General features: G+C 46.7%; 1 protein-coding gene across 11 annotated transcripts in view; it reads right to left on the bottom strand.

The window, feature by feature from the left end:
- kmt2d (lysine (K)-specific methyltransferase 2D) overlaps positions 1–25,202 on the bottom strand; it is a 239,566-nt gene that overhangs the window by 89,303 nt on the left and 125,061 nt on the right. For all 11 annotated transcript variants that reach the window (XM_085972785.1, XM_085972784.1, XM_085972778.1 and 8 more), the window contains 6 exons: positions 24,324–24,574; positions 24,060–24,133; positions 7,858–7,908; positions 5,274–7,217; positions 3,090–3,269; positions 1,254–1,411 (listed from right to left, as the gene is read on the bottom strand). In XM_085972785.1, the coding sequence (XP_085828911.1) occupies positions 1,254–1,411; positions 3,090–3,269; positions 5,274–7,217; positions 7,858–7,908; positions 24,060–24,133; positions 24,324–24,574 (2,658 nt within the window). The remainder of the gene's footprint in view (positions 1–1,253; positions 1,412–3,089; positions 3,270–5,273; positions 7,218–7,857; positions 7,909–24,059; positions 24,134–24,323; positions 24,575–25,202) is intronic.

Raw genomic sequence — 25,202 nt, 5'->3', positions numbered from 1 at the left:
CCATGGTGCTGATGGAAAAGATGTGACACATACAACACTCAATCTTTAGCAATTGCAATCTTAGAAGTGCTGGCAATTGGTAAAAAGGCTCCCAATTTCCCATCCCAGTGCTGTCCAAAATCAGCAGCAACAAGGACAAAAATCCAGGCCTGTAGGTGCAGGCGTTCTTTTTTCGCTCTGTGGCTGGCTAATTATCTATGACTTTCGCTCTTTCGCAAAGCTAAAAATGGTAATAATCGATAACAGGTGAAACTGTATCTGAAAAATTCATGCTGCAGTTTGCTTTCAAATAATTTAGAAGATTCAAAAATCTTCTAACACAGAGCGATAACTCTGGGTTTAAATTCTCTCTACCACCTACAAAGCACAAGTCAGGAATCTGATGGAATACTCGCCACTTGCCTGGATGAGTGCAGCTCCAACAACACAAGCAGCTCAACACCATGCAGGACAAAGCAGCCCGCTTGATCGGTGTCCCATTCACCACTGTAAACATTCACTCTCTCCACCACCGGCACACCGTGGTTGCAGGGTGTACCAACTACAAGATGTACGGAGGAGGAGGGAGGGAGGAATGAAGGGGTAGAGAGTGAGTGAGGGAGGAAGGAAGGGGAGAGGGGAACTCCGATTATTTACCGCCTCCTGGTGCGTCATGCATATTATTTTGCTGTGTCTTCTCTGCTTTAAGAATAGTGAGGGATTAAAGTTAAATAAATGGGTAAAAGAATATATTAAAATAAAGGCCCCCCATTTATGGTTTTCACAGAATAATGGACAGTTTTGGAGCTTGATCCTCAAAACACCATTAAAAAGCCCAGAATGCTATTTAATAAAATTGAAATCTGACGTTTTCCAGTAACTAAATCTGTGGCCCTGATGTTCTCCCCTACATGACATAAACACTCCTATTGATGTAAAGCAGTGCGAGCAACAGCAGAGATCTGCTCTCCATCTCGTGCACGCACACACATATACATATATAAACTTGCTATTAAAAAATAAATTAGTGTATTGATGGACTAGTTGAATTGCACTTTAAAAGAAAGAAAGATTGGCCTATAGGAGAACACCCCCATGGCTGTGAGCAAGTACGCTTGGTTCAACCGTTTTCTGCATTACCGTGAACAGCATTGCTTTAGCTTTTTTTTATCATTTGTTTTGAACATTGAGCTATACATGCTTGAACAAACTATTACTGAATCAACCAGCATGCATGGTAATTTTGATGCAAACAGATGTTAAATTGCACGTACCTGGGAGCGTTTACTTCACCAGTAGGGGGAATGCCTGGTTGCGGAGGCCGACACAGACTCTCATCCTGAGGAAACAATCGCTGTTTTTCTATCACCACTGGATTTATTAATCTTCCATTTCCAGAGCCAGGGATCAGCCCGCGCAGGCCAGACCGGTCCTGCAAAAAAACAAAACCAAGATTTACAAAAAAAAGTGTTCCAAAATAGTGCAAATCAACCAAGCTTAAATTGCCAAAGCTATTGCATAAAAAAGTGCCCTTTACAACAATCGAAAAATGTTACTTAAAAGTTTAGATGAGGACCTGGCTAACCTTTTTCCCCAATCAACGCCACCAAAAATAGATTAACTGGTAATTTGCGGGACCATGAGCTGCACATAATGGTTGCCATGATTGTCCATAACAACAGTTACTGCACTTCCAAATAATTCTGCTGTGATAAGCTGGCATATAAATCCAAGTACCTGTACTTTTTTCTTACAAAAGTGCTCTTGCAGACAGTGTTGAAGGTTCAGCTGCCCAGTAACTGCAATACTAGAGAAGACTAAGCTTCGAACTCAAACAATATAGTGCATTTGAAATCTTGTCACATTTATCCCAGGGAGCGAGTCCAGTAACTACAGCCAAGTGATCGAATTAGGGACAGAAAGTGGCTACAGAGGGATCTGCACTGACCATTCGCACCAGATCAGATCACCAGGCCAGATCACCAACAACGATGAGTCAGCCTACAGGGAGGAGGTCCAGCATCTCCTGAAGTGGTGCGCCGATAACAACCTGGCCCTTAACATCAAGAAAACCAAAGAAATCATTGTGGACTTCAGGAAGTCTAAAGGCGGAAGTCACACCCCCATCCACATCAATGGGGCTGTGGTGGAAAGGGTGGACAGCTTTAAGTTCCTCGGAGTCCACATCACAGAAGACCTCTCCTGGTCCCTCAATACCTCCTCTCTGGTGAAGAAGGCCCAGCAGCGCCTATATTTCCTAAGGAGGCTGAAGGGATGTAACCTGTCACCCCTGATCCTCTCTAACTTCTACCGCTGCACAATAGAGAGCATCCTGACGAACTGTATCACAGTATGGTATGGCAGCTGTAGCTACTATGACCGGAAAGCCCTGCAGCGGGTAGTCAAAACTGCCCAACGCATTACCAGCACCCAGCTACCGACCATAGAGCACATATACCAGAAACGCTGTTTACGGAGGTCACGGTCCATCATCAAAGACCCTACCCACCCCAGCCACAGTCTGTTCGCCCTCCTGCCATCTGGGAGACGCTACAGATGCATTCGCACCCGTACGACCAGATTTAGGAACAGCTTCTTTCCCAGGGCTGTCATCCTACTGAACTCCACAAATAAACTCTAAAGCCTGCACATCTGCCAATGCACTTTATTATGGTTATGTTTATGTTAATATACTACAAGCCAAATGTATGTTGAATGTTTAAATGTCTTAATCCAAATGTGTACACTCGGGAGCCGCAAGCCTACATTTCGTTGTACTGCACTTGTGCACTAACAATTAAAAAAAAATCAAATCAACTTTTATTGTGATTTGATTTGAAGGGTAAGGTTCAACCCTCCCAAATGAGGATACAGAGTAGGTATTGGGAGGGGGGGGGGGGGGGCGGAGAAAGAGGTAGGAGATAAGGGAATTATGACAATCTTTTGGCGTTCTTACATTAATGATTCAAAGAAATAAAATCCACACCTGATCAATTAATTCAAAAAGAACAAAACCTAACCCTGATATCAGCCGATGGAAAAGGTCTACAGGAGAAAATTTGCATTTGCAAAGTTGTTGAAAATGCCAGGCATCCAGCATCAGTAATTACCTGGGAGAGGGGGTATGGAGGTGGTGCTCTCGTCTGTAACTCATGGGTCTGGCTTGAACTTTCTTGTGACCAACTGGTTGTGGTAGTGCCACCCCCGCATGCAGCTGCCTGTTCCTTCTCCTGTCGCAAGGTATTCCGTTGGATTTGCTGGCGTATCAAAAGCTGACGCAACCTCTGCCGCTGAAAAGACAAGGAGGCAACAAAAATTAAACTTCAACAAAGTTTCTTCTGTCATATGTTTACAGCTAACAGCTCCATTATGTAGGTGTCTAAATGGTAGCAATAATAGTATTTGTTTATAATTCAGAGGTCATGGAAGTCAAATCCTAAGCCTGCTCAAAGCAACTGCTAAGTTTGATCAATGCTCAAAATCAGATTGTTTGGGTCGTCTCACCCCAGACCAGACTTCACAAAAGTACATAGAGAACTTGGCAAATAGGATCCAATGTCAATCACATAACTGTGAAAAGGAGCTACAGGAAACTTTTTTTTATCCGGCACCGACGGGGTGCCGGTTCATCAAAATTTCCGGATCACCGAGCGCTATAGTAAAAGATACGAGAGCTGAGAGCTCCGTATAAAGCAACAAACCCTGTTGTTTAGCAACAGGTTCAGAACAATGGCCACAAGTTCCGAGCGTCTCTGTAGCTTAGCAACAGCTGCAGCCACACCCTTGCACAGCAACAGATGGAGGAAGGCAAGTAATAAAAGTTACCTGAACCTACTCCTGAATTTTGCCGGTTAACCGAGATTTCCGGTTATTTAGGTGCCGGTAAATCGAAAGTTTCCTGTATCTAACTTTCATTTCTACAACATCTTTTGTGACCTCTGGACATCCCAAAGTACATTGCAGCCAATGTACCTTTTTTTGGAGTGTAGTCACTGTTGTAATGTGGGAAACACAGCAGCCAATTTGTGCACAGCAAGCTCCCACAAACAGCAATGTGACAGTGACCAGATAATCTGTTTTAGTGATGTTGGTTGAGGGATAAATATTGGCCAGAACACCGGGGAGAACTCCCCCGCTCTTCTTCAAAATAGTGCCCTGGGATCTTTTACGTCCACCTGAGAGAGCAGACGGGGCCTCGGTTTAATGTCTCATCCAAAATACAGCATCTGACAGTGCAACAATTTGCTGGAGTGGAACTTGAACCCATAACCTTCTGACATAGAAACATAGCCTGCTCCGCCATTCAATGAGATCATGGCTGATCATCCAAATTCAGTACCCTGTCCCTGCCTTCTCCCCATATCCCTTGATCTCTTTAGCCTTAAGAAATATATCCAACTCTTTTTTGAATATATTTAATGAACTGGCCTCCACCGCCCTCTGTGGCGGAGAATTCCACAGGTTCACCACTCTCTGGGTGAAGAAATTCCTCCTCATTTCAGTCCTAAATGGCTTACCCCTTATCCTTAGACTATGACCCCTGGTTCTGGACTCCCCGGCCATCATAAACATCCTTCCTGCATCTAGTCTGTCCAGGCCTGACAGAATTTTATAGGTTTCGATGAGATCCCCTCTCAATCTTCTAAACTCCAGTGAGTATAAACCCAATCGGCACAATCTCTCCTCATACGTCATTCCTGCCATCCCAGGTATCAGCCTGGTGAATCTTCGCTGCACTCCTTCCATGGCAAGAACGTCCTTCCTCAGGTAAGGCGACCAAAACTGCACACAATGCTCAAGGCGCGGTCTCACCAAGGCCCTGTACAACTGTAGCAAGACATCCTTGCTCCTGTACGCGAACCCTCTTGCTACGAAAGCCAACATACCATTTGCCTTCTTAACCGCCTGCTGCACCTGCATGCTTACCTTCAGCGACTGGTGCACAAGAACACCCAGGTATCTTTGCACTTCCCCTTCTCCCAATCTATTGCCATTCAAATAATAATCTGCCTTCCTGTTTTTGCCACCAAAGTGGATAACCTCACATTTATCCACATTATAGTACATTTGCCATGTTTCTGCCCAATCACCCAATCTGTCCAAATCGTACTGGGAGGAGAGTGCGCTACCCACCGAGCCACAGCCGACACTAACTGGTTGTTTCAATTTTTGTAATCACATGCTTCCCAGTGGTCCACTGTGATCCATAAGGAAGCGTGAAGATTCTAAATTAAAATAACTTGGTAGGTAAGTACATGTAATCACAAGCTTAATTCAATGCTACAGATTCTAACCTGTCTCTGTTTCTCCAGCTCTGTCTGACTGAGATTTCCAGCTTGGGCTCCCCTGTTAAATGGAAGCTCGTGCAAGTCCCTGCTGGGAGATGCTGGAGGATGGACCTGTGTGGAACTCTCGCTGCTTCTCTCCGATGGCGATGAATCACTCACTGATCGGCTGCTAGTGGAAGTTTGGTATGAGCAATCTTGCTGTAAAGGTAGTGTATCTTGCTTGATCAAGGATGGCCTTAAAGGCATGTTGGTGAAAGTTTCATCTCTTGCAATAGACGGTGTATCTGGAGGACCTGATTGATTACTGGCATTGAGTTGAGAGCAATGAGCATCACTTGTATTGAGCTGGTTGCTCATCAGGTGACTTTGTGGAAAATTATTTGTTCGAGGCATCTGAGATACGGACTGCTGAGAATGGGTTTCTTTAACCAGATCTCCTGGTGATGAAGTGAATGGAAATGGACTTTGCGGCTGAGCACTGGCAAATGTCTTGACACATGGGTCAAAAGAGTGAGGCCTTGGAGACTGAGGCTGCATTACATAAGCCACTTTTGAATGTGCGTCGCTGTGTTGAGAAAACATTGCCGAATGCTGAATGGTACCAGTTGGTTGCCCATGAGACACTGGTGAGGATTTGAAACCGGTGTCAACCATTTGGGGTCTCTGTGGTTTGTGAAGCTGAGCATAAGGATCTCTGGAAGGTGGCCGAGAATAAGGGTCTGGTGACTGGAATCTGGAAGCAATGGGAGACTGAGGAAATGTCTCATTGGAATGTGGCCTGGGTGTCAATGGTGAACTGCACTGAGACTGTGGACTCATGGGTACCCTGGAGAGGGAATCAGAAGGGAGAGATTTAGGAGGTAGCGGAGAGCAGCTCTCACTAGAAGATGGTCGTGGTGTCAAAGAAGGTTGATGATATGGATCAGGAAATGGTGTAGAAGGAGACTGCCGGTACAAATCGGTCTGAGTCTGTGGTGAGACACCCTGCGATTGAGGGTGTAGTTCCTGAGAACGCTGAGCAGGTACAGTGGGTGTTTGGTCCACGTACGATGATCTGGGAGTTAAAGGTGCTTTGAAGATATCTCTGTCCCTCCCGTCAGAGAGTGATCGTACATTCATACTTGGATCCAACATTGCAGCTCTGTAAAGGGAAGCCAAGGAATTCGAACTCAAATCTTGTCTCATAACTCCTGCAAACTGTTCATTTCTGGGGTGCTGTGCTCCAACTTCTGGATCTGAGAGTCGCCTTAACTGCTCTCCAGTTGGTGATGGCAACGTTAGAGTTTCAGGTGGTTTTGCGTAACAGTCTGTCGACTGTGATGATCGAAACCCTGGACTTCCTAAAGGCTGATCAACTGTGTGGCCATCATGTGACTCACCAAGCACTCTAGATCGGAGGAAGGAGTCTGGAGTTAGAGGATGCTGATGGTGTGACATCCCTGGTGTTGCAGAATGCAGCTCTGAAGAGCCAAGAAGCTGCGGTCGGCCTGGAACAACAGGGCGAGGTACACCTGACTGGTGGTGGGAGCTGTTCCATGCTGGTGCTTGACTCGGATTACTGGAAGACTGAATGTTGGGTTCCTGAGGGTACGGTGTAAGTGGATGCCCAAAAGGATCCTGGGCTACAATTCCAGTTGGAGACTGCATATGCAGTTTTGGGAACAAGTCACTGCTGGAGTCTGTTGGTGATGGGCTTGCCGACTGCAGTTTGACAAATTCATTAGTCGAGGTAGTAAATGATTTGTTACCATGTAATGAAGCATTCTGGCCTAAACCTTCAATCCTCAGTTCTGCTGGGGAACCGGAATTCCCCCCAACTAATGTTGCTGGAGTGAGGCTGGTCACTGCAGGATTCTGAGTCAGGGCTTGTAGATGACGGGGTGGTTTACGATCCTGTTTTGCCTCTTGCCTCTCAATTTTGGGCTGCTTGTTACCTTGCATATCAACTTGCTGTGAAAACAAACAAAACAGAATGAGTTGCATTTTATGTTAATATATTCTGGGGAGAAGGGGGTCTTGTCCACTTATTGGGACAAGACATCTTTATACAAGACTCTCGAATGGCGATACTGCAGTGGGTAACGAGAGAGATCCAAGAACACATTTAAGCACAACCTTAAGCTACGTAATATCAATTCACAGCTGGGAAAATCTAGCAGCTAATCACAGCTACATGATGTTATCAACTGGTACAAGTACTGACACATTGTTCTCCTGAAATAGCAAAACCAGAAACATGAACAGCAGCAGTCTTTTGACCCCCTGATGACTGTTTGTATCTGTGAAACATGGGACAGATTCGCTTGCCAACAAAGGCTGCCATCTTTGAGCACAAACAACCACGACACTTCAAAGTAATTCAGTATGTGAAGTGCTTCCAACAGGTTTCAACATGGTAGGGCACTATATAAATGCACATGTTAATAAGGGACAACCTAAAGTTACAAGTACATACGCATCGTCTTTAATAACACTTGCAAATCACAGGACACTTCATGACTTCAGTTCCCCTTTGACTCATTTAATTAATTAAGGCAGGCATGTTGGAGGTACAGGCCCAAGTTAGATTTCCATGTCAGGTCAAGCTTACCTTCTGTGCCTTGTTGATGCGCTGAGCTGCCCTGTTGTCTTTGGCCTTTTGCTGAAAAGCAAGAAAGATTCTGAATTACACACAAAATAATATTTTGGAGATCAGAACAATATTGATCATCTAAGGAAGTCTGTGTGGAACAGATACGCTAGAGTTGATTTTAGCCATGGGATCCTCTTACCTGATCTGTGGAGTGAACATGCCAATGTCAATTGGTCTCAAAGACCAAGCATGGCTAGAACTCTCAGCTTCTAAGCCAGCCAATCAGGGTCATGATCCACAAAAATCAAGGACTGCAGGCACCATTTAAAGCCTGCTTCAGCTCTCATTTGTACACCTGTGTTGCACAGTAACCAATCTTTTAAACTATATCTCTTGCAAGGGATCTGAATTTTATCTAATGTCAATTAATTTGTTTTATTAGAGCAGTTTTAGGTGTCGGTGCGGGGACTTCTGGGCAAACGCATACCAGTAAGGTAAGAATGGCACCTGCTTTGGGATAGAAACATAGGACAATAGGAGCAGGAGTCGGCCATTCGGCCCTTTGAGTCTGCTCCGCCATTCAGTATAATCATGGCTGATCCTCTATCTCAATACCATATTCCCGCTCTCTCGCCATACTCCTTGATGCCTTGTGTCTAGAAATCTATCTATCTCCTTCTTAAATATATTCAGTGACTTGGCCTCCACAGCCTTCTGTGGTAGAGAATTCCACATGTTCACCACCCTCTGAGTGAAGACATTTCTCATCTCAGTCCTAAATGTCCTACCCTGTATCCTGAGACTGTGACCCCTCGTTCTAGACCCCCCAGCCAGGGGAAACATCCTCCCTGCATCCAGTCTGTCTAGCCCTGTCAGAATTTTATACGTTTCAATGAGATCCCCTCTCATTCTTCTAAACTCTAGTGAATACAGGCTTAGTCAACCCAATCTCTCCTCATACGACAGTCCTGCCATCCCAGGAATCAGTCTGGTGAACCTTCGCTGCACTCCCTCTATGGCAAGTATATCCTTTCTTAGGTAAGGAGACCAAAACTGCACACAGTACTCCAGGTGTGGTCTCGCCAAGGCCCTGTACAACTGTAGTAAGACATCCTTGCTCCTGTACTCAAATCCTCTTGCAATGAAGGCCAACATACCATTTGCCTTCCTAACTGCTTGCTGCACCTGCATGTTTGTTTTCAGTGACTGGTGTACAAAGACACCCAGGTCCCTCTGTACATCAACATTTCCCAATATTTCATCATTTAAATAATACTCTGCCTTTCTGTTTTTCCTATCGAAGTGGATAACTTCACATTTATCCACGTTATACTGCATCTGCCATGTATTTGCCCACCTCACTCAACTTGTCTAAATCGCCTTGAAGCCTCTTTGCATGCTCCTCACAACCCCACCTAGTTTTGTGTCATCAGCAAACTTGGAAATATTACATTTGGCTCCCTCATCCAAATCATTGATATATATTGTGAATAGCTGGGGCCCAAGCACTGATCCCTGCGGTACCCCACTAGTCATTGCCTGCCACCCCGAAAAAGACCCATTTATTCTTACTCTGTTTCCTGTTTAAGAACATAAGAAATAGGAGGAGTAGGCCATACGGCCCCTCAGGCCTGCTCCGCCATTCAATAGGATCATGGCTGATCCGAATCTAGACTCACGTCCACTTCCCTGCCCTCTCCCTTATCTGCTAGGACAATGTCTATCTCCATTTTAAATTTATTTAATGTTGCAGCTTCCACAGCTCTCTGGGGAAGCAAATTCCATAGATTTACTACCCTTAGTGAAGAAGTTTCTCCTCATCTCAGTTTTGAAAGGGCAGCCCCTTATTCTAAGATTATGCCCCCTAGTTCTAGTCTCACCCATCAGTGGAAACATCCTCACCGCATCCACCCGATCAAGCCCCCTCACAATCTTATATGTTTCGATAAGATCGCCTCTCATTCTTCTGAACTCCAATAAGTAGAGTCCCAACCTATTCAACCTTTCCTCATACGTCAACCCCCTCATCCCTGGAATCAACCGAGTGAACCTTCTCTGAACCGCCTCGAGAGCAAGTATATCTTTTCTTAAACATGGAAACCAAAACTGCACGCAGTATTCCAGGTGTGGCCTCACCAATACCTTGTATAACTGCAGCAAGACTTCCCTGTTTTTATACTCCATCCCCCTTGCAATAAAAGCCAAGATTCCATTGGCCTTCCTGATCACCTGCTGCACCTGCATACTAACTTTTTGTGTTTCATGTACCAGGACCCCCAGATCCCTTTGTACTGTAGCACTTTGCAGTTTCTCTCCATTTAGATAATAACTTGCTCTTTGATTTTTTCTGCCAAAGTGCATAACCTCACACTTTCCAATATTATATTCCATCTGCCAAATCTCTGCCCACTCACTTAGCCTGTCTATGTCCTTTTGCAGGTTTTTTATGTCCTCCTCACTCACTGCTTTCCCTCCCATCTTTGTATCGTCGGCAAACTTGGATATGTTGCACTCGGTCCCTTCCTCCAAATCGTTAATATAGATTGTAAAGAGTTGGGGTCCCAGCACTGAACCCTGTGGGACACCACTAGTTACTGATTGCCAGCCCGAGAATGAACCATTTATCCCAACTCTTTGTTTTCTGTTAGATAGCCAATCTTCCACCCATGCCAGTATATTACCCCCAATCCTGTGATTTTTTAATCTTGATCAGTAATCTTGTGTGGAACCTTGTCAAATGCCTTTTGGAAGTCCACATACACTACATCCACTGGTTCCCCTTTATCCACCCTGTATTTTACATCCTCAAAGAATTCGAGCAAATTTGTCAAACATGACTTCCCCTTCGTAAAACCATGCTGACTGTCCTATTAAATTATGTTTATCCAATTTTCAATCCATGCCAGTATATTACCCCCAATCCCATGTGCTTTAATTTTGCACACTAACCTCTTACGTGGGACTTTATCAAAGGCCATCGAAAAATCCAAATACACCACATCCACTGGTTCTCCCTTATCTATTCTACCAGTTACATCCTCAAAATGCTCCAGCAGGTTTGGTAAACACGATTTCCCTTTCATAAATCCATGTTGATTTTGTCTAATCCCATTGATATTTTCTAAGTGCTCTGTTATCGCATCCTTTAGAATAGACTCTAGCATTTTCCCTACTACTGATGTTAGGCTAACCGGTCTGTAGTTCCCTGTTTTCTCTCCCTCCTTTTTTAAATAGTGGGGTTACATTTGCCACCCTCCAATCTGCAGGAACTGTTCCATAAGCTATAGAATTTTGGAAGATGACAACCAATGCATCCACTATTTCCATGGCTACCTCTTTTAGTACTCTGGGATGCAGATTATCAGGCCCTGGAGATTTATCGGCTTTCAGTCCCATTAATTTCTCCAACACTATTTTTTTACTAATACTCATTTCCTTTAATTCTTCCTTCTCACTAGACCCTTGGTTCCCTAGCATTTCTGGGAAGTTATTTGTGTCCTCTTCTGTGAGGGCAGAACCAAAGTATTTGTTTAATTGCTCACCCATTTCCTTGTTCCCCATTATAAATTCTCCTGTTTCTGACTGTAAGGGACCTACATTGGTCTGCATTAATCTTTTTCTTTTTACATACTTGTAGAAGCTTTTACAGTCCGCTTTTATGTTCCTTGCAAGTTTACTCTCGTACTCGATTTTTCCCCCCTTAATCAATCACTTGGTCCTTTTTTGCTGAACTCTAAACTGCTCCCAATCCTCAGGCTTGCTACTTTTTCTGGCAACTTTATATGACTCCTCTTTGGATCTAATACTATCCTTAATTTCTTTTGTTAGCCATGGTTGGGCCGCATTTTCTTGTGTTTTTGCGCCAGAAAGGAATGTGTAACTGTTGCAATGCATGCATTTGTTCCTTAAATTTTAGCCATTGCCTATCCAAATAGAATGGAGCAGGTGATGTGTTACTGTTGCGAGATGTGGGAGCCGGTGAACCCCATTGAGGCTCACGGTGATTACGTCTGCGACAAGTGTCTGCTGCTACAGGAACTCCAGCTCCGTGTTGATGAGCTGGAGTCTGAGCTTCAGACACTGCGACACATCAGGGAGGGGGAGAAGTACCTGGACTCTGTGTATCAGGAGGTGGTCACACCTATGAAGTTAAGTAATTCAGATGTAGCCCATGGTCAGGGACAGGACGGTGTGACGACGAGTGAGGCAGGTACGGGGATCCAGGAGGTAGAGCTGGAGGAGCCGCAGCCCTTGCTCTTGACCAACAGGTTCGACGTTCTTACTCCCTGTGGGGACAGGAGCAGGGACTGCAGGGAGGATGAGCAACCTGGCCACAGCACCGTGGAACGGGGGGCCATTCAAGAGGGGGGAGTAAATAGAAATGTTGTAGTGGTAGGGGATAGTATTATTAGGGGGATAGATAGAGTTCTCTGCAGCCGAGAGCGAGAGTCCCGAAGGCTGTGTTGCCTACCCGGTGCCAGGGTTAAGGACATCTCCTCTGGGCTGTAAAGAAACTTGCAGTGGGAGGGGGTGGATCCAGTTGTCGTGGTCCATGTTGGTACAAACGACGTAGATAGGACTAGGAGGCCGGTTCTGTTAAAGGAGTATGAGCAGCTAGGGGTCAAATTAAAAAACAGAACCTCAAGGGTAATAATCTCTGGATTATTACCTGAGCCACGAGCAAATTTGGCTAGGACAAATAAAATTAGAGAGTTAAATGCGTGGCTCAAAGACTGGTGTGGGAGAAATGGGTTTTGCTTCCTGGGACACTGGCACCAGTACTGGGGCAGGAGGGAGCTGTTCCGTTGGGACGGGCTTCACTTGGCCAGTGCTGGGACTAGAGTCCTGGCGGATCATATAACTAGGGCTGTAGAGAGGGCTTTAAACTAACTAGTGGGGGGGGGGGGGGGGGGGGGGGGGAGGTTCCCAGAGAGCAAATAATAAAAATGACAACAGAGAAGGTCATAGACTTAGGTAGCAGTGGGGAAATTAAAAACCAGAGCGTGTCAGGAAGGGGCAGAAGGTATGGAGTAAAAGGTAAAGTAATAAAAAGGGCAAAAGCAGGAACTAAGTGTCACAAAACATATTTGAAAGTTCTCTATCTGAATGCACGTAGCATTCGTAACAAAATAGACGAGTTAATGGCACAAATAACTACATATGGGTATGATCTTGTGCCCATTACAGAAACATGGCTGCAGGGTGACAATGCCTGGGAATTAAACATACCAGGTTATTTAACGATCAGGAAGGACAGGCAGGAAGGAAGGGGAGGTGGGGTGGCTATGTTAATAAAGGAAGGAATCACTAATACAGAGAAATGATATTGGGTCAAAAGATCAGGATAATGAAACAGTTTGGGTGGAGGTAAGGAATAATAAGGGGAAAAAAACACCAGTGGGCGCAGTCTATAGGCCCCCGAACAGTTGCAACTCTGTTGGACGGAGTATCTATCAGGAAATAGTTGAGGCTTGTAATAAGGGAACATCTATAATTATGGGGGATTTTAACTATCATATTAATTGGACAAATCAAATTGGGCAGGGCTGCCTTGAGGATGAGTTCATTGAGTGTATTAGGGATGGGTTTCTTGAGCAGTATTTAACTGAACCGACCAGGGGGCAAGCAACCTTAGATCTGGTCCTGTGTAACGAGACAGGATTAATTAAAAATGTCCCAGTAAAGGATCCCCTTGGAATGAGTGACCATAACATGGTTGAATTCCATATTCAATTAGAGGGTGAGAAGGTTGGATCTCAAACAAGCGTGCTAAGCTTGAATAAAGGAGACTATGAAGGTATGAGAGTGGAATTGAGTAGAGTGGATTGGGAAAATAGATTAAAGGGTAAGACGATACATGATCACTGGTGTACATTTAAGGAGTTATTTTACAACTTCCAAAAAATATATATTCCACTGAGAAGAAAAGGGTGTAAAAGAAAAGACAGCCATCCGTGGCTAATTAAAGAAATTAAGGATAGTATTCGACTAAAAACAAGGGCATATAAGGTAGCCAAATCTAGTGGGAGGATAGAGGATTGGGAAAACTTTAAAAGACAGCAAAAAATAACAAAAAGATTGATTAAGAAAGGGAAGATAGATTATGAAAGTAAATTAGCAAAAAATATAAAAACAGATAGTAAGAGTTTTTATAGTTATATAAAAAGAAAAAGGGTGGCTAAAGTAAATGTTGGTCCCTTAGAGGATGAGACCGGGAAATTAATGGTGGGAAATATGGAGATGGCAAAAACACTGAATGAATATTTTGTATCAGTCTTTACAGTAGAAGACACTAAGAATATCCCAACACTGGACAAACAGGGGGCTATAGGGGGGGGAGGAGCTAAACACGATCAAAATCACTAAGGAAGTGGTACTCGGTAAAATAATGGGACTCAAGGCGGATAAATCACCTGGACCTGATGGCTTACATCCTAGGGTCTTGAGGGAAGTGGCGGTAGGGATTGTGGATGCATTGGTAATAATTTTCCAAAACTCCCTGGACTCAGCAAAGGTCCCGGCAGACTGGAAAACTGCTAATGTAACACCCTTATTTAAAAAGGGCAGTAGACAGAAGGCTGGAAACTATAGACCGGTTAGCCTAACATCTGTGGTAGGTAAAATATTGGAGTCCATTATTAAGGAGACAGTAACAGGACATTTGGATAATCATAATTTAATAGGACAAAGTCAGCATGGTTTTATGAAGGGGAAGTCATGTTTGACAAATTTGCTGGAGTTCTTTGAGGAAGTAACATATAGGGTGGATAAAGGGGAACCAGTGGACGTAGTGTATTTAGACTTCCAAAAGGCATTTGACAAGGTGCCACACAAAAGATTATTGCTTAAGATAAAAAAATCACGGGATTGGGGGTAATATTCTGGCGTGGGTGGAGGATTGGCTATCTAACAGAAGGCAGAGAGTTGGGATAAATGGTTCATTCTCGGACTGGCAATCAGTAACTAGTGGTGTTCCACAGGGGTCAGTGCTGGGTCCCCAACTCTTTACAATCTATATTAACGATTTGGAGGAGGGGACCGAGTGTAACATATCAAAGTTTGCAGATGATACTGTGGTAAACCACGTTCACTATCGTATCACTGTTAGTAGTTAGCACTGTTCACCACTGTTCGTTATAACTGTATCACTGACCACTATTGTATCACGGTACGAGGTCGCCTCTTGCCACACTGCTATACCTGGGATGACCACTGCCGACTCCGCCTTGGCTCCACCCACCAGGCCAGGTATAAAGGTGAGCGACTGGCTGGTATTCCTCCTGCTTGGATCGGATCACCCACGAGAGTGGGCTCTGTTATTTAGTCAATAAAAACCTTTAGTCACCTTCGTAACTCTTCGCCTTTTATTGGAGGAATTGATAGGTATATCAATTTTATTGACTAAATTTAATGATGTCCGACAACGAGTCACAACCGGCGGAGGAGCCACCAGCGCAGCTCCCAGGAGCACAGCCACACCAGCCAGCTTGGCTGCGAGCCCTCAGACCGCCGTACCTGGACCTGAACCCACGAGCAGCAAACTCAGCCGCAGACTTTAAACACTGGCTGGTCTGCTTCGAATCATACCTGAGAGAATCCAGCGTCCCTCAGGCATCCAAACTAAGTGTCCTGCAGGCACAACTGAGCCCGAGAGTATACACTCTCATCGAGGACATGACTACCTACGAGACCGCCATCAACCTGCTGAAACAGAAGTACCGGACCCCGGTAAACTACATGTACGCTAGGCACCTCCTAAGATCACGGCCGCAACAGCCAGGAGAATCAGTAGCCGAATTCTCACAGGCGCTACATGCACTCGCCAGGAACTGTGACTTTAAATCGGTGTCGGCAGCCGAAAATACTGAAGATAATATCCGCGACGCATTCCTGAAAGGCCTACGGTCCGAGTACTCACGGCAAAGACTGCTGGAAGCTAAAGACCTCAGCATGGAAAAAGCTGAAGCCCTCGCTATCTCCCTGGAAGTGGCCCACCAAGATCAGGAAGCATTCACCAGGTACTGCTCGCGACCCTGGGACTCGGGCCCGACCCCTACCACAGCACCCTTCCCAGCGCCGCCCCCGGGACCTACCTCTGCGTCGGCGTCCCGGACCCGCCACCCCCGGCACCGGCCCCGACATCGGGCATCCGCGATCGGGCCGCCGGCTGTTTTTTTTGTGGCCAGGAGAAGCACCCGAGGTCGCGCTGCCCAGCCAAGAACTCCATATGCAAAACCTGCCTGAAGAAAGGCCACTTCTCCAAGGCCTGCAGGAGCGGATCCTCAGAGGCCAGCAGTGCCGCATGCGAACTATGGGGGCGGCCATCTTCGTTTAGGGCAACTGAGGCCAGCATCCCCACGCATGAGTCATGGGGGCGGCCATCTTTAATTAAGGCAACCGACCCCAATCGTGCCTCATGGGGCCCTACCTCGTGGGAGACGCCATTTTACTCACCACGCCCGACCGCCTCGCCCGCAGATGACAACGACTCGCTCAGCTACACACTAGCTTCCGTCACCCTGGACCAAGCCCGCCCGCACCATCTGTCCAAGTCAATGATGGACATCAAAGTGAACGGCCACGCCACGACCTGCCTGTTCGACAGCGGAAGCACGGAGAGCTTCATCCACCCAGACACGGTGAGCCACTACTCCCTCTCTGTCCTACCAACGCGCAGCCGAATCTCGATGGCATCGAGGTCCCACGCCACGGACATCAGCGGCTACTGTGTCGTGACCCTGTCGGTTAAGGGCACGGAGTATAAAAACTTTAAACTCCTCGTCCTCCCCCATCTCTGCGCTGCCGTCCTACTAGGGCTGGACTTCCAATCCCACCTCCAAAGCGTAACCCTAGCATACGGTGGACCCCTCCCCCCACTCACAGTCAACAACCAGCAAACGTTAAACCGCCCACCGCGTAACACCTGCAGCCTCTCCACCCTCAAGGTCCCGCCACCCTCTCTGTTTGCTAACCTTACCCCTGACTGCAAACCCGTCGCTACCAAGAGCAGGCGGTATAGCGCCGGGGACAGAGCCTTCATTAGCTCTGAGGTGCGGCGCCTCCTGAAAGAGGGCATTATCGAGGGGAGCAGCAGCCCCTGGCGTGCCCAGGTCGTAGCCGTAAAGACCGGCGATAAAAACCGCCTGGTCATCGACTACAGCCAGACCATAAACAGATATACCCAGCTGGACGCATACCCCCTCCCCCGCATATCTGACATGGTCAATCAGATTGCACAGTATAAAGTATTCTCGACCATCGACCTGAAGTCGGCCTACCACCAACTCCCTATCCACCCTGAGGACCGCCAGTATACCGCCTTCGAGGCGAATGGGCGCCTATACCACTTCCTTAGGGTCCCCTTCGGTGTCACTAATGGGGTCTCGGTCTTCCAAAGGGAGATGGACCAGATGGTTGACCAGAACGAACTGCAGGCTACATTCCCCTACCTAGATAACGTCACTATCTGCGGCCGCGACCGGCAGGAACATGACGCGAATCTGGAGAAATTCCTCCGTACGGCCCAACGGCTGAACCTCACCTACAATAAGGAGAAATGCGTGTTTAACACCACGCGCCTTGCCATCCTCGGCTGCGTAGTGGAGACCGGAATCATCGGCCCCGACCCAGAAAGAATGCGCCCCCTCATGGAGCTACCCCTCCCCCACTGCCCTAAAGCACTTAGGAGAACCCTGGGGCTTTTCGCCTACTATGCCCAATGGGTACCCAATTACACGGACAAAGCCAGACCCCTCCTGAAAGCCGCTTCCTTCCCCCTCACGGAGGTGGCGTGCGCGGCCTTCTCCCTCATTAAGGGAGACATAGCCAAGGCCACGATGCACGCAGTGGACGAGTCCATCCCCTTTCAGGTGGAGAGCGACGCATCCGACTTCGCCTTAGCCGCCACCCTAAACCAGGAGGGGAGGCCAGTGGCCTTCTTCTCAAGGACCCTACAGGGCCCCCGAGATCCGACATTCGTCGGTCGAGAAAGAGGCCCAGGCGATCGTGGAGGCAGTACGGCGCTGGAGGCACTACCTGGCAGGCAAACGATTTACCCTCCTCACCGACCAGCGTTCGGTGGCTTTCATGTTTAATAACAAGCTGAAGGGCAAAATCAAGAATGACAAGATTTTGAGATGGAGAATCGAGCTCTCCACCTACGATTATGAGATCTTGTACCGGCCAGGCAAGCTGAACGAATCCCCTGATGCCCTTTCACGAATGACATGCGCCAGCGCGCCTATCGATAGGCTTCAGACCCTCCACGACCAGCTCTGCCACCCCGGAGTCACCAGACTCTACCATTTCATTAAGGCCCGCAACCTGACCTACTCCATCGAGGAGGTCAGGACCATGACCAGGAACTGCCAGACCTGTGCGGAGTGCAAACCGCACTTCTATAGGCCGGACCGAGCAAGCCTGATCAAGGCCACCCGCCCCTTCGAGCGCCTGAGCATCGACTTTAAGGGGCCCCTCCCGTCCTCTGACCGTAATGTGTACTTCCTCAACATCGTTGATGAGTACTCCCGTTTCCCCTTTGCCTTCCCCTGCCCCGACATGACCAGTAGCACGGTCATTAAGTGCCTGAATGCCCTCTTCGCCTTGTTCGGGTTCCCGAACTATATACACAGCGACCGGGGCTCCTCCTTCATGAGCGAGGAACTCCGGCAATTCCTCCTAGAGAGAGGTATTGCAGCAAGCAGGACCACCAGCTACAACCCCAGAGGTAACGGTCAGGTGGAAAGAGAGAACGCGACGGTATGGAAGGCCGTCCTCTTAGCCTTAAAGTCTAAGGGCCTCCCAACCTCCCGCTGGCAAGAAGTCCTCCCGACAGCGCTGCACTCCATCCGGTCATTACTTTGCACGGCCACTAACACCACCCCCCATGAACGAATGTTCGTTTTCCCCAGGAAGTCGACTACGGGAACCACTCTACCAACCTGGCTGACCGCCCCGGGGCCGGTCTGGCTGCGGAAACACGTGAGGACCCATAAAACGGACCCCCTGGTCGAGAGGGTGAACCTCCTGCATGCCAACCCCCAGTACGCCGACGTGGCGTACCCAGACGGGCGGGAGGACACTGTCTCCCTACGAGACCTCGCACCCTCAGCCGATCCGGAAACACCGCCACCACCCCCCCCAACCTCAGTCCAGGTAGACGGCATGCCGGAACCCCACGAGCCCTCGCCGACCACGCAAACACCAGCATCAACACCGGATAAGGCACCAGCACCGGATAAGGCAACACCACCGCTGCGGCGATCGGAGAGGCTTACGAAGCCTCCGGACAGACTGACCTACCAGAATTGGTACTACACTTCACCCCGCCGGACTTAATTCTAAACAAGGGGTGAATGTGGTAAACCACGTTCACTATCGTATCACTGTTAGTAGTTAGCACTGTTCGTTATAACTGTATCACTGACCACTATTGTATCACGGTACGAGGTCGCCTCTTGCCACACTGCTATACCTGGGATGACCACTGCCGACTCCGCCTTGGCTCCACCCACCAGGCCAGGTATAAAGGTGAGCGACTGGCTGGTATTCCTCCTGCTTGGATCGGATCACCCACGAGAGTGGGCTCTGTTATTTAGTCAATAAAAACCTTTAGTCACCTTCGTAACTCTTCGCCTTTTATTGGAGGAATTGATAGGTATATCAGATACTAAGATGGGAGGGAAAGTAGTGAGTGAGGAGGACATAAAAAACCTGCAAGGGGACATAGACAGGCTAAGTAAGTGGGCAGAGATTTGGCAGATGGAATACAATACTGAAAGTGTGAGGTTATGCACTTTGGCAGGAAAAATCGTAGAGCAAGTTATTATCTTAATGGCAAGAAACTGGAAAGTACTGAAGTACAAAGGGATCTGGGGGCCCTGGTGCACGAAACTCAAAAGGTTAGTATGCAGGTGCGGTAATTGATTAAGGCGGCCAATGGAATGTTGGCTTTCATTGCTAGGGGGATAGAATATAAAAATAGGGAGGTATTGCTTCAGTTGTACAAGGTATTGGTGAGACCGCACCTGGAATACTGCATACAGTTTTGGTGTCCATCCTTAAGAAAAGACATACTTGCTCTCGAGTCAGTACAAAGAAGGTTCACTCGGTTAATCCCGGGGATGAGGGGATGGACATATGAGGAGAGGTTGAGTAGATTGGGACTCTACTCATTGGAGTTCAGAAGAATGAGAGGCGATCTTATTGAAACATATAAGATTGTGAAGGGGTTGGATCGGGTGGATGCGGGGAGGATGTTCCCGATGATGGGTGAAACTAGAACTAGGGGGCATAGTCTTAGAATAAGGGGCTGCTCTTTCAAAACTGAGATGAGGAGGAACTACTTCACTCAGGAGGGTGGTAGGTCCATGGAATATGCTGCCCCAAAAAGCTGTAGAAGCTACATCATTACATACATTTAAAACAGAAATAGACAGTTTCCTAGAAGTAAAGGGAATTAAGGGTTACGGGGAGCGGGCAGGAATTTGGACGAGTCTAGGTTCGGATCGGTCATGGCCCTGTGGGTAGCGGAGCGGGCCCAGGGGCCATGTAGCCTGATCCTGCTCCTATTTCGTGTGTCTAATTCTGTTAGATTCAGGAGATGGTTCAGTGATAGTAGATTGGCGGTTAGGATCAGATCAGCCATGATCTTATTGAATGGCGGAGCAGGCTCGAGGGGCCGATTGGCCTACTCCTGCTCCTATTTCTTATGTTCTTATGTTCTCATGCCTTTTAATGAAGTTCTCCAATCTATCACAGCCAACTCACTCCTCATACCTTCGTAGTTTCCTTTGTTTAGATTTAGGACCCTAGTTTCGGATTTGACTTCTTCACTTTCCATCTTAAATGAAGAATTCGATCATGTTATGGTCACTCTTCCCTAAAGGACCCCGCACATGATTATTAATTAACCCCTTCTTGTTGCACAATACCCAATCTAGGATAGCCTGTTCCCTAGTTGGCTCCTCAACGTACTGGTCTAAAAAACCATCTCATACACACTCCAGGAATTCATCCTCCACAGTATTATTGCTAATTTGGTTTGGCCAGTCCATATGTAGATTAAAGTCACCCATGATTACTGTAGTACCCCTTGTTACATGCATCTCTAATTTCCTGTTTGATGCCATCCCCTACATTACCACTGCTGTTTGGAGGCCTATAGACAACTCCCAGCAGTGTTTTCTGCCCCTTGGTGCTTCTTAGCTCCACCCAAACTGATTCTACATCTTTATTTTCTTTCTCACTATTGCTCTGATTTCATCCTTTGCTACCACCGCCCCACCTCTTCCTTTTTGCCTGTCCTTCCTAAATATCGAATATCCTTGGATATTCAGCTCCCAGCCTTGGTCACCCTGCAGCCATGTCGCCGTAATCACAATTATATCGTATCCGTCTACATCTATTTGCGCTGTTAATTCGTCTACCTTATTACGAATGCTTCGTGCATTCAAATACAGTGCCTTTAGATTTGCCTTTTTAACATTTTTAGACATCGTAACATTTGTTTGTACTATGGCCCATTTGTCTTACCGTTTTTTCTTACCTGGACCTTATTTGTTAGTGCACTCCTTTGTTTGTACACTGTCCCTTCCTGACACAATCTGGCTATCCTTACCCCAATCACTTTCCTGCACTGCTTCCTTGTCTTTTCTCTGTGGTATTCTAGATTTCTCTCCACCGGGACCGCCCCCCCCCCCCCCCACTTATTTAGTTTAAAGCCCTATGTATCTCCCTAGTTATTCGAGTTGCTAGAACTCTGGTCCCAGCATGGTTCAGGTGTCGTCTGTCCACTAAGATGAAAGCAGCTGATATGAAATTTTTTTTTTTTTTTTTTTTAAACACATACTTAAAAGTTAGAAACAAGCCACACAGTGGGTATGGTAGTGTTGTGGCTATGTTACTGGACTAGTAATCCAGAGGCCTGGACTAATGATCCTGAGAATGAGAGATCAGCACGGTGGCATAGTGGTTAGCACTGTTGCCTCACAGCGCCAGGGACCCGGGTTCGAATCCGGCCTCGGGTGACTGTCTGTGTGGAGTTTGCGCATTCTCCCCGTGTTTGCGTGGGTTTCCTCCGGGTGCTCCGGTTTCCTCCCACAGTCCAAAAATGTGCGGGTTAGGTTGATTGGCTATGATAAATTGACCCTTAGTGTTAGGGGGATTAAATACGTGGGGTTACGGGGATAGGGTGGGATATGTGTTGATGTAGGGGTTACAGGGATCGGGTGGGATATGTGTCGGTGCAGGCTCGATGGGCCGAAATGGCCTCTATCTGCACTGTTTCTGTGATTCTGTGAAATCCCATCAACTGAATTCAGTTCAAAAAAATCTGGAAATAAAAAATGCTGGCATTAGTAAAGTGACCATGAAGCTGTCGGATTGTTGTATAAACCCAAATGATTCATTCGTGTCCTTTAGGGAAGGAAACCTGTCATCCTTACCTGGTCTGGCCTAGCCTACGTTTGACTTCAGTCCCACACCAACGTGGCTGACTCTTAACTGCCCTCCGAAGTAGCCTAGCAAGCTACAGGAAAAGTTCTGATATCCGGCACCGACAGGACCGAGCTGCTGCCAATTTATCAAAACTTCCGGATAGACCAGCGCTAATGTTGAAGGATAGGAGGTTTTCATCTCCGTATCTGACAACAAACACTGTTGCTTAGCAACAGCTTGTAAACACTCGGCCCGTACCTTGGAAACGTCTCTGAAGCTGTTGCTAAGCTACAGACGCTTTCCAGAGCCTGACTGTTAAAAAAAAAAAATGCAAGAAGAAAAAAAACCTAACCAAAACGGCTGCTGATTTCTGCCGTTAGATCGAGGTTTCTGGGCATACAACCTCCGGAAAAACCAACGTTTCCTGTACTCAGTTGTATCAAACGGCGACCAGCTGTTCCAAGGTGGCGGCCTACCTTCACCTTCTCAGGGCAACCGGGGATGGCCAATAAATGAGAGCAATGCCCACTGACCTACATTGGCTCCCAGTCCGGCAATGCCTCGAATTTAAAGTTCTCATCTTTATGTTCAAATCCCTCCAAGGCTTCACCCCTCCCTATCTCTGTAACCTCCTCCAGCCCTACAATCTTTCAAGAACACAGGGTATCGCCAATTCTGCACTTGTGCATCCCCAACTTCCTTCGCCCCACCATTGGCGGCCGTGCCTTCAGCTGCCTAGGCCCTAAACTCTGGAATGCCCTCCCTAAATCTCTCCGCACCTCTCTCCTCCTTTAAAACCTACCTCTTTGACCAAGTATTTGGTCACCTGTCCTAATATCTCCTCCTTTGTCTGATTACGCTCCTGTGAAGCAGCATGGGCCTTTTAACCACGTTAAAGGCGCTACATAAATGCAAGATGGTGTGGTTGCAGAATAATTTGCTTGCCTGGAGGGTAAATGCCAGGACAGACTGGCTGGACCGAATGGCCTGCTTCCATGTTGTAACTTTGAGGTTTTTCTATGTGTAAGTCACTTACACTTCCCTTTATAATTAACGATGCTCCCTCTTTTTCGGTCTGAAAATTTTGATTCTCTCCTATACCCAAGTCCAGATCATTTTATAGTTGCTAGTTGCTTAATTTCCTTGTATTAAGGATACAAAGATCACATCCTGCAGCAAATATTGTTTCAAGAGGCTCAAATGCTTTTGGACTGAAATTAGGAGCAAATGAATTTGTTTCTGTGACTTTAAATACCAGATGACCTTCATACTTCACAGTGTAATATTGAACAAATTTCTTATCGGTAACTTACTGGACACTAATTTCCACAATGTGTGCATTACAAAATGCATGTGTCTATCTGGAACCAGCATAGTGACAAATGCACAGTGCTTGTGGTTTTAGTCCTGCTAAATTCCTACTGGGTGAAACAATGTTCCTGTATTATCCAAACTGTTAACTGAATTAGTCCAGGAATTGAGTGTGTGTCACTGTGGATAGCACCTGATCAAAATGAATTTCAGCAAGTATGCAAATGAACACAAAATCCTGCTCCAGTTCCACATACCCTTAATAGCTCTGGTTGAAACCACCAAACTATTTAGTTGATAACTTAAACATTTCCCATCACTGCCTTGTTCAATTAGAGTAGAGAGTGAAATACAAGCAGAATTTAGCAGTGTTTCCCTGGTTGAATTCTGCTTCCATTGCATAAATTAGTGGCAGAAATCTTTACTGTCTGATGAGATCTCAAGACAGTGCGCCAAAGGAGGTAAGCACTTACCAGAAATGGTGCTTTATCAGTTGCTGGGACCTTCCTCCAAATCTTAGTGATCTGCTTACAACGACTTGCCCAATCTGAAAAAATTATAAAAATTATCAAGGGAACTTAGACACAATCATTCAAGATTACCAGCAATTAAAATTACAAGAATTAGCAATTATAAGAATTAAAACTTATTTCCATAATTTATAAGATGGCTAAAACTACAGTAAGCGAAGTCCATGAACTAATCCTATAAACTGGAATTTATGGCAGATATCATACCTGGGTAATCCTGTCTCAGGTTAGGGAAGTTAATATTTGCGTAGAGAACAGGTGATATGGTTGATAATTCTCCCAAAGCCTCATCTTTTTCCCATCTCAATATACTTCGCTGGTTGTAGGAGAGCCCATCTCCTTCTCCCTCCGTAGGAGTGGTAGGGGTAGTTGGAGTGGTTGGGGTAGCTGGGGTGGCTGGAGTTGTCCATGGGCTCTGTTGCTCCCCACTGTCTGGGCTGAAAGGTACACTCCTTTCCCTGTAAATCAATCAAAAATGTTATTATACGTAACATATCTTCACAGTATCTGGTACTTTACAAGTGGTCCTGGATAAGTCTTCCACCATGTGAAAGCAAATATCAGTTGGTCAAGGACTTGGAATGGCAGCTGCTGGAAGGCTGATTACAAGAACACATCTCGTATCCAGGATCATAAGAACAGAAGAATTAGGAGCAGGAGTTGGCCGTACGGCCCTCCGAGCCTGCTCCGTCATTCAATAAGATCACGGCTGATCTTCGCACGCAACTCGTTTCCCGACCGATCCCCATATCCCTCGATTTCCCCTAGAGTCCAAAAATCTATCTTGCTCAGCCTTGAATATACTCAATGACTCAGCATCCAGTACCTGCTATTGATTTGCAAACAGTCACTGCTGTAGCTCTGCACCTCCAACTGGTGGAACAACTGTTCGATGGAATTTAAAAAAAAATTGTTTATGGGATGTGGGCGTCGCTGGCAAGGCCAGCATTTATTGCTGATCCCTAATTGCAATGGAGAAGGTGGTGGTGAGCCGCTGCAGTCCGTGTGGTGAAGGTACTCCCACAGTGCTGTTAGGGAGGGAGTTCCAGGATTTTGACCCAGCGACGATGAAGGAACGGCGATATA

This window comes from Somniosus microcephalus, chromosome 33, assembly GCF_052327205.1.
Source record: "Somniosus microcephalus isolate GS21.2 chromosome 33, FLI_Smic_1.0, whole genome shotgun sequence".
NCBI classification, from domain to species: Eukaryota; Metazoa; Chordata; class Chondrichthyes; order Squaliformes; family Somniosidae; genus Somniosus; species Somniosus microcephalus.
This window is presented reverse-complemented; position numbering and strand designations above follow the sequence as displayed.